The 14,080-nt window shown below is 45.6% G+C and overlaps 1 protein-coding gene across 1 annotated transcript; it reads right to left on the reverse strand.

Annotated features, from left to right (window-relative positions):
• Nucleotides 1–291: 291 nt before the first annotated feature.
• On the reverse strand, nucleotides 292–11,021 carry ttbk2a (tau tubulin kinase 2a). Its single transcript, XM_070920569.1, has 15 exons — nucleotides 10,953–11,021; nucleotides 9,339–9,486; nucleotides 7,956–8,029; nucleotides 7,241–7,381; nucleotides 6,720–6,824; nucleotides 6,336–6,401; nucleotides 6,130–6,222; nucleotides 5,889–6,014; nucleotides 5,558–5,715; nucleotides 5,190–5,397; nucleotides 4,846–5,069; nucleotides 4,201–4,753; nucleotides 3,031–3,363; nucleotides 1,259–2,232; nucleotides 292–739 (listed from the first exon to the last, which is right to left on the reverse strand). Exons 1-15 carry the CDS (start codon nucleotides 11,019–11,021, stop codon nucleotides 292–294), a joined length of 3,720 nt encoding a protein of 1,239 aa, XP_070776670.1.
• Nucleotides 11,022–14,080: the final 3,059 nt, after the last annotated feature.

A 14,080-nucleotide genomic window follows, 5' to 3' on the forward strand; every position in this document is an offset into this window, starting at 1 on the left:
ACCATCGCTTATTAAATCTGTCTCTAACAAGTCCAACATCGTTATGGAAGTGCAATACTAAATGGCTGGAGTACCCCTGTAAAGCCGGGCACATAAATAAATGACAAACCCTGTGTGCAAATAGAAGGAGTGAAGAGAACAGTGGGAGACGACGAGACAAGTGTAAAACAGGGAAACAAGATTATTTTCTAATTATACAGGAAGACTCAGGCTTTTATCCTGACTGCGGTCTACCCTATCATAAACGGAGTCTTCCCATCCTCTGCTGTGGCAGCGCGACCTGGTGGGAAACTATCTGCTCAGCTTGCTGGAGCACTTGCCCTCTCGGCTGCAGCCTTTTCCCCTGGACAGGTGGAATGGGCCCGTGCGGGCCTGACGGCTGCAGCAAGTCTCCTGATGGTGAGGGTAGAAGCGGCGGGGAGGTGGAGAGCCAGAGAAGCTGGGAGGTGAGCGGCTGCGGCCCAGGCAACCCCCTCCCCCGCCGCCACGGTGCTCGTGGCGGGAGGGCGAGGAGCTGACGGAGCGCTGCAGGGAGGAGGAGCTGCGTGGGGATGCGCTAGAGCTGCGGTGGTGGTGCGGAGAGCTCGTCAGGCTGCAGATGCCCATCCTGGAGCCCCCGTGCTGGGTTGAGGAGCGGTGGTGAAGCGGGGAGCCTCGGGAACCATGCATCAGCTGAGCAAGGCATGTCAGAAGGTCTGAGTCACTGTTGCTGCCAGCTCGAATGCGGTAACGCCTAAGCCTATGTGGGTACAAAAAGCATGTAGGTTATGAATAACAGCCAAGTCATATATATATGTATATATGTATATTTCAAAGCACACCAGGAGACAGGGTGATGAACCAAAATTTCTTGAGTTAGATGAGAGGATCAGTATCACTCTCCAATGCTAAGCTAGTCAGCATGGTTAGCTTAGCTTAGCATAAAGACTGGAAGCAAGAGCAAATAGCTAGCCTGGCTGTGTCCAAAGCCCAAAAAATGCCTCTAAACGCTTTAAATGTCTTTTTTTTAATCTGTACACAAACAGGGAAGTTACTGTGTAAGATACAAACCATAAACAAGACGTTTTGATTTAAAGGTGCTGGTAGCCAGATTTCTTTTAGCTTAGGACAGAGCCAGGCTAGCTGTTTCCCACTACTTTCAGTTTGTATGCTAAGCTAAGCTAATCACCTGCTGGCTCTTGCTTCATATTTAGCATACTTTTTTTCCATTCATTCATTTTTGTTCCAGGAAAGTAAAATATGCAGATCAACACATTACCTGCCCTCCACTGTGGGGCGGCAAGGTGGCTTTCCAGGAGGAGGGCGTGGCAGGAATTGGGCAGCCAGCTGCTCAGCGGAAGAAGCTGAATGAACGGGACGAGGGATCCTGCTCTTGCGGGACAGAGGGCTGGAGGAGGAGGAGAGGGAAGGAGCATCATCTGCCTGGCGGTCCGAACGGGAGCCCATAAGAGAGTCCTCGTCCTGAGAGCGGTCAGAGGCGGAGGACAGCGGGTCCCTAGCAAGGGAAGCCGCCATGGGGCCACGCCTATCAGAGAGGGATGGTGAGGCAGTGGGAGAGGGGACCGGGCCCTGGTGGTTAGCTTTCTTCTGCAGGAGTTTCTCCTTAGCAGACCCTGGAGGAGGGAGCTCCAGCAGACTGGAGGGCTCCAGGACTGGGATACGACTTTGCCTCCGGCTGGGGTCCTTACGAGGGGCAGCCGGGGAGGAGGAGACTGGGCCACTGGTCTGATCTGGGGCCTGGTTCACTTCTCTGCTCTCCTCCCGCCTTAGCTGAGGCTCTGTGGCACAGGGAGCGTGGCCATAATCATTCTCGGGGTCTTTCAGCTTGGGAAATGCTCCATTACTTATATCCCTTTGGCCGGTAACAGGAGGGGAGAGGTGGCCATTGGCAAACACAGGGCTGTGAGGGGAGCGTGGAGAGCGTGGGGAGGAAGGCGAACGTGAAGGAGGTGAGTGTGGAGAACGTGTGGAGCGTGGGGAAGACATGCGGCTTGGCACAGGGCTTTGAGCTTTGGTGTGGGTGTTTCCATTGACCAGCATCTCAGCCAGGGGGTCTGTGGGTGTCCCTGGATGGGTGGTTACACGGTCCTGGGGGGAGCTGATGTCTGCTGTGCGCTCCTGGACCTGCTGAGCCTCAGCTTCAGCTTCACCCCGCCTCTCCAGCAGGAGGCACTGCGGGGCACTGTCTGATCCTGACTGGGAGGACAACCCAGAGGGGCGCTGAGCTGTCAACTGGAGGGGAGGGGGAGGTAGAGACATGGGAGGGAAGAGAAAGACACACAGGTGTTATTTAAAAAATAAATCACACTAAAAGTGGGAATAATATTCGAATTGTCAAAGGCCTGTTGCTGATAGACTACAACATGTCGAGTTGTGCTGTAGTTCTGTAGCAAGAGCCTGATGCACATGTGTGAAAAGAGAAGAATTGTGTAATATGGGGTAATAAATGGTGATTAGTTTGGCAACAGCATGCAATACCATAGCTACCATTATCAGACCGAAACACACAAAGTGCTATGGCAGTGTCAGTCAAGCTGTGAGTACTAAACCAGCAAGTAGGACAGGAAACGTTCACGCAACTTCGCAGGGGGCTTCAGCGAAGAGAGGGTGAGGAACAAATACAGGGAGAGAGAGAGAAAGAGAAAGATAGAGAGGACAAAGACGATCTGAAACAAAAGAGACCATGCAACCTGTAGTCATGACTCGACATTCCAAACACACATGCCACAATCAGACAAACACACACCCCTATTCAGATCACAAGAACACATGTCCAGACACAAGGACACATCTGACCCATGCTCTGTCTGGCCTGCACAATGCCCCTCATGGTTTCTGGAGAGAGCTGCCTGACAACAACACAAAAAGCAAGCCAACTGAACAAAGAAGCCAAAATAAGCAACTTAAACAAAAAAAAAAAAAAAAAAGGAAAGAACGAACAGAAATGTTGACAGCCGTTGTATGGCTACTGATGTGGAGGAAGCTGAATGGAGGTCTGCTTTTTCTACGGGATCGTGATGGGCTCATCACCTGCTGAAGCTGGGCACGTGTGATGCGTATGACAGAGGGAAACTTGGTGTTGGCAGCACCCGCCGGGATGGCTGGCAGTTTCCTGCGACTGGGCGAGCGGGTGCCAGGGGCAGGTTTTGGTGGTAGGGAGGCGTGGCAGGAAGAGGAAGAGGAGGGGCGCTCCTGCTGCTGTTGGTCGACGGACTGGCTGCGCCTCATGCCCAGTGGCTGGCGCTGGTGCAGCGGGTCCGACAAGGTGGTGAGAAGGGTGTGAGGGCTGGGAGAACGCAGAGGGATGGGGCTGGATGTCCGGATCGCAACCTCCTCAGGCAGGGACGGAGGAGAGGTGGGGAGCTAAGAGACGGGAAGGAGAGAAGTGGGAGGTGGAGAGAGGAGGGGTTGTGAGATTGGTGAGGGAGTGAGAAGATGGAGGAAGTATGGTGGAAGTACTGTGAGGTAGGACAAGCCGGTTGCACCGGTGGGGAGCACGACGTCGAGTAGTTTTGAATGGGTAAAGCGACGAGGGGATTATAAAGATATGGGGACGATTTTAGGCTAGGGAAGGAAGAAAGAGGCGAGGCAGGTGGATTTTGGGAAGGCAGTGTACATTTGCAACTTGGAGGCAGTTGTTCTGGTTGTAGGAGAGAGTGAGGGGACAGTTATTCCTCTTGTAGAGAAAAAAGCTGCTCTACAATTTGAGCAAAAGCGTTTTATGTTGAACTCGTAGATTGAGCAGGCTGGGCTGGTTGAAGGTTATAAATAGCAAAGTAGCAAAAAAGTAATTTCAACTAAGCAAACAAAAGCATATTTTGGAAATAAATAATTTAATTTGTGAGGTAAATAAAACCAACTGAACAGAGTGCAAATGTCTGAAATTAAGATAAAATTATGCATAAAATCTAACGCAAATCAAAATGCATTTCAAAGCCATAAGCTCTCTTTTTCCCCATGCTGTGATCTGATAAAAAGCTCTGCAGTGGTGACACAAATATCTTTCTAACAAATAAACACAAGCGAAGAAGCAAAGCAGTAACATTTAGCTTCACACTACAGCAAGATGCAGCTGGTGGAACTCTGACTGTTGTATGATATTAGCATTGAGGTTCTATAGCTAGAACACTAGAAAATGCTGACTACAGTCAGTATCATGTATGCCATGTTGGGAGATGGTCTTCAAGTGAAAGCGCTTACCTGAGTGAGAACTCCCTCAGCCAGAGCTTCAGCTGGGCTGGTTGGGGTGATGGGGGGCAGAGCCCCTACAGGGCCCACGCTAAGCTCCAACTTGTCCACTTTTGTACTTCCCTTGGAGGAAGCCATGCTTTCTTGTTTAGCTTTGCCAGAGCTAGGGCTTGGGCTGCCCTTTTCCCATCCAGGAGACTGTTCCCCTGGCTGGAGCACTTCCGGCTCCTCATCCTCCTCTGAGGGGCTGGTGGTAGCCTTGGCTCCTGGAGAGCCACCGGGCCGCTCCACCATTACCCACTCCCTTGAGTCAATGTCCTGCCTGCCAGAGCTCAGATTGAGGGCCACAAAGCCCCCGCTACTGGCTGCCCCCTCTCCCTGCTCCAAAGATCCACAAGATGCTGGCTTAGGAGAACCACCACCAGACCGGAACTCCTCGTCATAGTGCCAGACCCTATCAGGACGCTCCCCAGCAGGTACAGCTTGACCCTGAGTTACTGGGATGATTGCAGGTCTGTCAGCCTCCTTCTCCTGGTGCTGAGTGCCAGGCTGCTGTTTCGGTGAGCTAAAACAGACACAAGACAGACGCAAACAATCAACTCTGTACTCTGTCCTGAAGTCCTTAACATAGATGGATCGGTTCCTTGACAGACATACCAGGCCTCCAGGAAGCGCTCTGAGCTGGGCTTGGACTCTAGGCCAAGCCTCCTCTCCAGCTCAAAACTATGAATGTTGCGGAGCTTCCTCAGCAGAGGGCCATCACGGTCTGAAGCCACCACCTCAGGGTGCAGTTTGACTGGGGATCCCAGGCTTGGCCCAGCATAGGGGCTCTGGTGTCCTTGGTTACCCTGGTTGTTGCTGTGTTCCTCCTCAGTTGCCGCCTATGGAAACCAGTTTTGTCAGTCAGTTTTGTTTAAGTGTAGTGATTAACTAAAAATAGGGGTGGATTTCAACTGAGGTATCAAGAGTGCTTGAGGTGATAAAACTATACTGTAGTTTACCTTCCAGACTGCCGTCCTGATGCGGTTACGGTTGCGATCCAGCTCCTCCCAGACGTCAGCCTCCTGGTTGCGGTGTGGGTGGAGGGGAGAGCCCGGCAGGCGCTCCGGAGCAGGGTTGTTCTCCACGTCACTGAGCTGCTCGTCCTGCAGAACCTCGTCTGTGTTTTCCCTCTGCAGGTCACCAGGGATCAGGGAGGCATTCGCCATACTGGGGCAACAAAAGGTACAAGCATTACTTCATGTTTGAGGCTATAAAAAGACAGTACAGGTAACCAGTGTACAATATAAACTATAAAAAACATCTATGGTGTTTAATAAAAAAGAACTCCTGAATGAACTGAAAATGTATTTATTTGAATCAAACGTACCCCATGTGTGCCGGAGTGAGGCGGGTGTGATGTTGCGGTGTTGTGGCAGTGGCACTGATTGTCAAAGTGCCATCTGTACCGGTCCGCTCCCAGTCATAAGGGTCATTCTCCACGACATTGTAGGTTTTCATGCTGTTGTCAAACACCGACATCAGCAGCTATAACAACACAAAAATGCAAAATAAACCTTTTTGTGAGTTTTTAATTCAGTGAGAAAATGAACACTTGTGGTGCTTAAAGACACAAAGGCACATAACATTAAAACTTGAGCAGACCATGCATCAGTAAAACCATCACTCTTTATTAAATCGAAATTAGACCCCCGTGTCACCTGGTAGTCAGGCTTAGTGAAGTAGTCAAGGGTGGAGATGTGTTCCAAGAAAACACCAAACTCTGCCGGCAGGTGTTTGAGCATCAGGCGATGGTCATAAGTGTCCTTCAGCTTCCCCACATGTTCCTAGAAATGAACAAACACACACACACACACACACCTGTCACATCTCATCACTTACAGCTACCTGGACAGGGCTGTTTAGTTTCCAGGAAGGACAATAATTATTGGTCGCCCTTACTTTGTCCTTGATCTTCCTCCATGGCAGCTGACCGACCAGAAACTCCACCAGCATGTAGAAGAGAGACCACAGGTCATCATGACGGCCCATCTCCTGCAGATTTACACCACGGTCGAGTTAACATTAAGATGTACATGAATACACACGTGTGGGACAGCATCACAGATTACAGAAACAGCTCTAGCGCAGGGTAGATAGATACTGACCTTATTCTTGTGTGCATTGACAGACGCATAGCGGACTGTGCCCCTGAACCCTGCCACTGGACGGGGCTGACAAACAAAGACAGAAACAGCTATTAAATGCTAATATAAATGTAATCTAATGCTAATATAAAAGTATGGATTTTCAGACAAAAACACAAAAAATGAAAATAAATTACTTATATTTTCACAAATATTTTTAATCTAAACATTATTCAGTCACATTAAACCTGCATTCATTCACTTATTGGCCACTTGCTGACAGCTCAACAAATACCACCACTTTTTACATTACACATACTAAATTTGATCCATTGTTAATATAGAAATATTGTTAAGTGCAGCTTTAAGCTCAGTGTGTACTCAGTAACAGAGGAGGGCACTTACAGGTCGGACCTCCTGGCAAGAGTTGGTGAACTGGCGAGCTAAACCAAAGTCCAGCATGTAGCAGGTTCGACAGGTACTCGGAAAGCGGCCCATCGCGAAATTGGACTGAAGCAGAAAAACAGGAGGCAATGGTTAAAAGAATAATAAAATCAATTGTGTGTGAATGCAATCATATTAAAATTTAACGTCTATTTATATTCATGTAGCCTCGGGGGAATAAATACGTTCCTGTGGTGGAATATAATTAATACAGCAGCTTAAAAGACAGAAGATATTTACATTCTGCTGCATTTTGCTCATAGTGAGCCAACTTACTGTAATTGCAACAGTCAAAAGAGCAAAATACTGAATCAGCAACAATGCTGGCAGCCAACAATAAAAAGTGCAAGAGTCACAAACACTACCCAGACAATAGAAATAAAAATATTCTCCTATGTCGGGAATATATAGAAGGAATATAGTGCGGGGAAATGAAATGAGAACCAGGCAGAAAATGTCCTCTGCTGCACCCGGTGACTCACCGGTTTGATGTCACGATGCAGGAAGCCGACAGAGTGGATGCTCTCTATGGCCTCCAGGATCTGGCGCCCCAGACGCAGGGTGGTGCTGATGCTGAAGGTTCCCCGGGTCATACTCCTCCTCAGGTCAGCCAGGTTACGACCCTGAGGGAGCACATGTACGAGATCAGTTAGCGCAGAGGGAAACTGAAGTCTGATAAATTCCCCCTTCAACAACACAGCAGGGCCTCTGTCTGTCATAACAAAACAAATGTTTGACAGCGGTGACGGCCAAATATATTGCGGACAGAAAACAAGCCAACAGTGAGAAAAATATAAATTCAGCTGCACCGATCATCTATAACTAAACACATGGTGTGGTTGGGAGTCAGCGGAGTACACAACACACGCTAGCGCCACCATGAGTGAAATCTCTCAACAACTATTGGATGGATTTCCATGAAATTTGGCACAGACAGCTTGTTTTGTGCAAAGTCCCAGAAATATTCCATTTCCAATTATATAAAGCAGAGAAAAGCAGGACATCTTCAGTATAGAAACCAGAAAATGTATTTTTGCTTAATAAATTCCTTAAACAATTAATGGATTATCAAATTTGTTGATTTTTTTAATTTATTTGTCAATCTACTAATTGACTAATTGCTTCAGCACAATTTTGATGCGTCACCCTGGGCGGACAATTAGCAAAAAATGAATGGTTATGAGGCATTAGACCAACCTGAAGCTCCATCACCACGTAGTTAAAGCGGTCGTTGCGGCCACATCCCACGAAGCGACAAACGTGGTCTTTACCTAAAAGTTTAAAAGGAGGACAAGAGAGTTGCAGATTAGTTTTGGAGGAGAAGCTAAGGTCATTTCACAGTCACCTGACGTCAGCTGGTCGTAAGATGCGGCACGCTGTGTGAATCATGATGATGTGTATGTTCATATTTCCCTGCCCTTCCCGCTCCAGTCACTGCAGCTCAATTCCCTCTTGTCGCTAGCTTCCCTGTAAGACTACCCTGCTGATTTATAGGCTATAGCACACAACACACAACACAGAGTCTACACATGTGCATGAATGCCTTGTGTGTTTGTGCATGTGAGTGTGTGTGAGCAAGTGTGAGTGTGCTCTGGTCTCAAAGGACATTGCTGCACTGGCAGCTTGACTGCGGCCACACCCCAGTGCAGTGAAACCAAACAGTTACTAACAAAACCTCCCAATTAATAACACTACTTTTTAGATCACTTAGTTTCACCAAATTCTTACATAGTAAATCAAAATAATCCAATTAAAGGATCCAAATCAAATTAGGTCGACATGACCCATTAGTCTTCTTATAAGGCCCGTGGGTTGATGTTTACTCTTTACAGCTGAGCTGGTCAGCAATGTTTTGGGGGGCTGGAGTTCAGCCTATCTCAAATTACACGCTGGTTCCCTCAGGAAGCAACAGACCCATGATGCCCCAGGCCGCAGTCATTAGACAGCAAACATGATCCCAGCCCATTGATTTTCCTCTCAAGAGGGGAGAAAGGAAAAAGGCATTGAGGTTAAAAGGCAGGAAGGAAGAGGGGAGGGAGAAGACACGGTTAAAAAAAAAAGGAGAAAAAGGAGTAAAACTACACGTACTTCCTCTCGTACTAGTACTCTGTCACTTCTGTGACTGTCATCTGAAACTTTCACATTAAAACCCCCAAAAGCTTAAACCATGATTACAACATGAGATGTGAAATGCCGAATGATTTATCTGCTGTTACTGTTGAATGACGGTGTGTTTTGCACTGCAGAGACTGAAGCAAACTGAGCTGAACCCTGGGCCAAACTGCGTTTTCAGATGAGTCAGATGATCTATATCTGGTCTCAGAGGGAGAGATTATTATACGCTGCTGTCGATGCACAAAGGCTATCCCTGCATCTTCTACTAGCAACATTTCCCAGATTGCTTCTTCAAATGGTTTTTTGTTTGTTTGTTCAATCCAGTAGCTTGGCTTGTTTTTCAGCCAAGAATGCTAATGATACACACAGCATACTCTTTTGGGGCGAATCAATAGGTCACAGTACCAGGGAGGATCAATCAATTCCAGAAATGTAACCAAATCCACCGAATCCATTTCAACTCACCCTGGAGCTTCTTGAGCACGGCGACCTCCATCTTGAGCACCTGTTTGGGCTGCTGGGCCGACTCCACCTTCAAGGCCACGCTGACCCGCGTCAGCAGGTCCACCGCCTCGTAGATCTCCCCAAACCCGCCACCCCCAATCTTCTTCACCTGGAGGAAGATGATGAAACACTGCGTAAGAACTTCATATGAAAAAATACTACATTTGCAGTCTGTTGTGCATGAGCAGTGAGACGTACATTTATAAAAGTAATAAAAGATAAAAGATTTTTTGCTCTGTCATCGGGAAGGTCAGGGGTCAAGGTCAGCAACACAACATCCTCCATAACGTTTGTGGGGTCTTGCTCAAAGGCACTTCAGCAGGGGAGAATGCTTGTCATGTAAAGGCTTCATCTCACAGTCAAGTTTGGTGTTTATTTTTATTTTTCCTGCTAAGCTCCTCATTGAACTGTTGAATATGAACATGTGATATATGTACTGACAGATCAGACGCCCTGTTATGAAAGTGATCCGAGTACAACACACAAGAGATTAAACATAACAAAAATATAGTGTGCATTTCATTTTGTGACGTCAGTATTCGTAAACCTTCCTTCTTTGGTTACCTGACAGTAGTACTTCCACAAATGATTTTCATTATTCTCAATGATAAAATGTTCACTTGTTTTGTCCCACTAACAGAAACCCCCAAAATATGCAGTTTACTATCACAAATGAGAAAGAGATGAAAATCCTCACATTTGAGACGCTGAAACAATGAAGACTTTGACATTTTGGCTTGAAAGATTAATTATCAAATAAATAATCTAAATAGTTGCTGATCATTTTTCTGTCGACTAAATCACTTCAGTTTTACCTCACAGGAATGAATGACTAAGTAATTAGCTCACCGCTGATAGCATTTGCTCTAATGAAGGCAAAAATGGTTGCACACTTTAGTCAATAAACATGACACCAAGAGGTATGTGATTAATTTAACTATTCTTTCTTCTTTATTTCACTCTTTCAAACTGCCTCCACCAGTTCGAACATTTCACTCTCACCTCTCAGTGCTAGTAGCTTTAATTTCTCTTAAGTTCCCATGTGTCCTTCACTGTCCTCCATGCACACACACACACACACACACACACACACACACACACACACACACACACACACAAACAGAGTCTTGTGTCGCACAAGGAGCTAAAGTCGTGGGATTAGCTGCAGCATTCTTATGTAACTCTGCTCCTTAAAAGACAGGAAGTGGTGCCAGGCTGCCAGTAAGGAGTAACAGCCTCACATGGCACCCAGGCTGGTACAGCAGTGAGAGACATGGGCCCTCGGGGAACACTGCTGCTGCCTATAGCACACTGCACTGCCATAAATAGCTATACACGCTATTTTTGGATCTCCCATACTGCAGCAGCCCTACCTGGACAGAAAGACTCGACCCCAAACTGTCCAAGCCACAGGTGAGATATTTTAGAAGAAAGCAGAAGGACTCATAAGCAGGGGGAAGCATTTTTTCATGAACAAAGAGTTGTTGTTTGTGGGACAGAGGGTGAGCTAGGGACAGGCAGTGATGGGGCTGGACAAACACACTGCCTATTGTCGCTGAATAACACACCACTTACCACTTTCCATCGTTCCTTGACCAGGGAGAGCACGCTTAGGATGTCAGCTTGCTCCGCTCCCCCACTCATCCCGGCTATGGACCAGGGACGCTGTCCTCACTGCTTCCCCCCTTGACCAGCTGCCTCAGACGGGGCGGGGCATTTGGGCCTTGATAGAGAACCCTACGGAAGCCCAGGAGACACAAAACTGTCAGAAGCAGAGGAATAAATCCCAAGAAAATCAGTTGAAATCTGGTTATTTATGCTAATCTGCACAAACTTCAGCATCCTGTGCTAATGTTTTTTCTGTAGGTCTGGTTGAACTACATATGAAAGTTCAAAAGTCTCCCCAGTTGAGAGACAGAGTTAAACCCCTGGCTTAATGGCTGCAGCTTTCTGACACTCGACCATCTTTGCAGCTGCCACACCTGCTGCCAGCAGCTGTCTTTCTAGACTCACCCCACCAACTCACAGGCAAAAGTCCTGCGTCTTAAATTACAAAAAGGCTTCATCTTGGTATCATTTTTCCCAGCCATGTATCTTCTGTGTATCACAGCCAAGGAGCACGTCTTATGAACAAAGTAAGTAAGTCTTGTCGGATGGAATGAGAACATTTAATATGCCTAATTTTGCATTAGGATGATCAGATCTGGCTGTGTGAAATAAAACACTATCTAATCACATTCGGCAGCACACATTCTGTATAAATACATTGATGTTCATCATATTGATCTGAATAAAGTCTAAAGTATTTTGCTTTGGTTAGGGAGACTTTTTCTTGTATTCTTAACTGAAGGCTACAGAAACATGTATCACAATAACTTTGGTTCATCACAATAGGATGCCGTCTTTCAAGTGAGGTTTATACCAGATTTTTGTGCAACCCAAAGTCAAAATTCATACAAATACTGTCCTGGACCATGTCCTTAAATGTATCTGATGCCTAAAGATGAACTGGTACCACTTTCGGATAAGTCGCCCCTTATAAAACGTTTGTAAATTGGCTTAAAAACGAATGCCTTTTTCAATAGTTACAAAATAATTTACTAAAGACAAAAGCAATGTTTGGGTTGCCAGATTTTTATTTGGTAGAAATAGATTGTTATTACATTAATAAATACTTGAAGGTTACACGTTTTCTATGAAGCCAATAAGTCTGCACCTATACATGTTGATAATAAAATAATAATTAATGAATAATTAATAAAAATCATTTTGGTCCAGATTCTCTGCAGGTTTTTCTAGAAGGTGAATTAATTAAAGAGCTAAAAAGGCAAATGTCCTGCAGGATTCATTTGCAACCCAGAAGATGTTCTCATTTATGGCTTATAATTGATTTATAAAGCATTAGTAAAGTATTCATTAATAAAGCCATTAGTTAGAACTTACAATCCCTTAATAAAGGGTGACATATTAGAAAGTGGTGCCAATAAATATATTGCTATATACCACAAGCTTTCTTTAAACTAAGCAGGCTGTCTGTACAATAACAATCAAATAGGAGTTTCCCCTGGACAAGCTGTCTATATACTCCTGTATTATACAACAACCATAAGCATTTCTCAGGTGAGCACACGCTGGTAACTTCCTTTAGTCTGGCTTCAAACAGTTGAAGCAAACCCAGCAAACTCGACTTCGATTCATCATTCTGCACACAGCGCGCAGGCATCTACGGTTACGCAACGAGCCTTCAAAACACTATTTGGTTACAGGGCATGACATCCCGACATCAAGGAGGCAATCAATCCCATCATGCAGCAGGATGAGGTTGGGAGATGGAAGAGGGCAAAACGTGGTTTGACTAGATAACTGTGAAATGACAAGCATGACATGTGACACAGGGTTAAGACTCAGGTGTACTTGGTGCAGCAGCTCGAACACTAGTGGACGAGGATTATAGCGTCTCAGGATTATAAATCTCTGTTTAAGACAGACCTTTACTCCAATAGCCTTTGAACAGTATCATTTTAGTATGTAGTTACTATTTATTACCATTGCCTATAATAATGTCTGGATTTATGTGATTTACTATGAACACTGACAGTCCAAGATTCTGATTAAATTTGTATATCATCTTAATATATTTATATATCTGTATAACATACCATCTATATTTTTATTTTCATGAAAGTGAAACGCTTTGTTACTTTATTCAGAAAAAGCACTATAAGGTGAATCAAGGTTATTATAATTAAGGTTCAGATGAGACCCTGAGAACAGGAAGCCTTTTATTAATCAGTATACCATTATGAAAGTTACACTAATTAAAAATGAACAATACTACTGGGGTCTACAGCCATGCTAGCTCTGGCAGGCTACTTAGGCACAGCGTGAGCTAAATGCTAATTTCAGCATGCTAACATGCTCAAAATAACAATGCCAATATGTTGATGTTTAGCAGGTAGGACTTGCATGTTAGCATGCTATCAGCACAGTTGACGCTGATGGGAATGTCATTAGTTTTGCAGGTATTTGGCATATAAACCAAAGTACTGGGGAAAAAATTGCAATTTTGACGTGATGGCGGCGCTAGATGACGTCAGGGGAGCACCAAAGTGATTACAATTCATTCTCTGGGGATCACAAATGTCTGTTCAAACTGTCATGGCCACCCATCAAATAGTATTTGAGATTCATTCTGGGCCAAAGTGGTGGACCAACATTGCCGTCCCCAGAGGAAACAGGTGGAACAGACGTTGAAAACAATCAAGCTTCTGACCATGTCTTTGTGCCAAACACCTCTCTTTAAAGCCATACTGGCCGAAGCTGAACCAAACTCCTATAAAGGTCTCTTTTTGGCAACAACTTATGTCAATGTCAAGCACTACAATATCTAGTATTTCTCCTCATGTGTAGCATCTGAGGGTCTGCAAGACTTTGAAGACAGAGAGAAAGCAAGTGAGAGCAGTCTTGTACAAACATCACTGGAATTCTTGATATTATGCTAATTGGTAGCGATGCAAAAACATGGAGTACGCCATCAAAACCACAGGAGAAACATGGTGTACAAAACCCTTTTTAACCCAGAGGGGATGAGAGAAAGTCACTGTAAACACTGATTAGATAACCTCTGCTGTTAGTCCTGTGTCACAACTTCAAGGTCACCCCATGTTCTGGTGTTTCCCTTCTCTGACGGGAAGAAATACTTC

This window comes from Enoplosus armatus, chromosome 15 (genome assembly GCF_043641665.1).
Source record: "Enoplosus armatus isolate fEnoArm2 chromosome 15, fEnoArm2.hap1, whole genome shotgun sequence".
In the NCBI taxonomy this organism is placed as follows: domain Eukaryota; kingdom Metazoa; phylum Chordata; class Actinopteri; order Centrarchiformes; family Enoplosidae; genus Enoplosus; species Enoplosus armatus.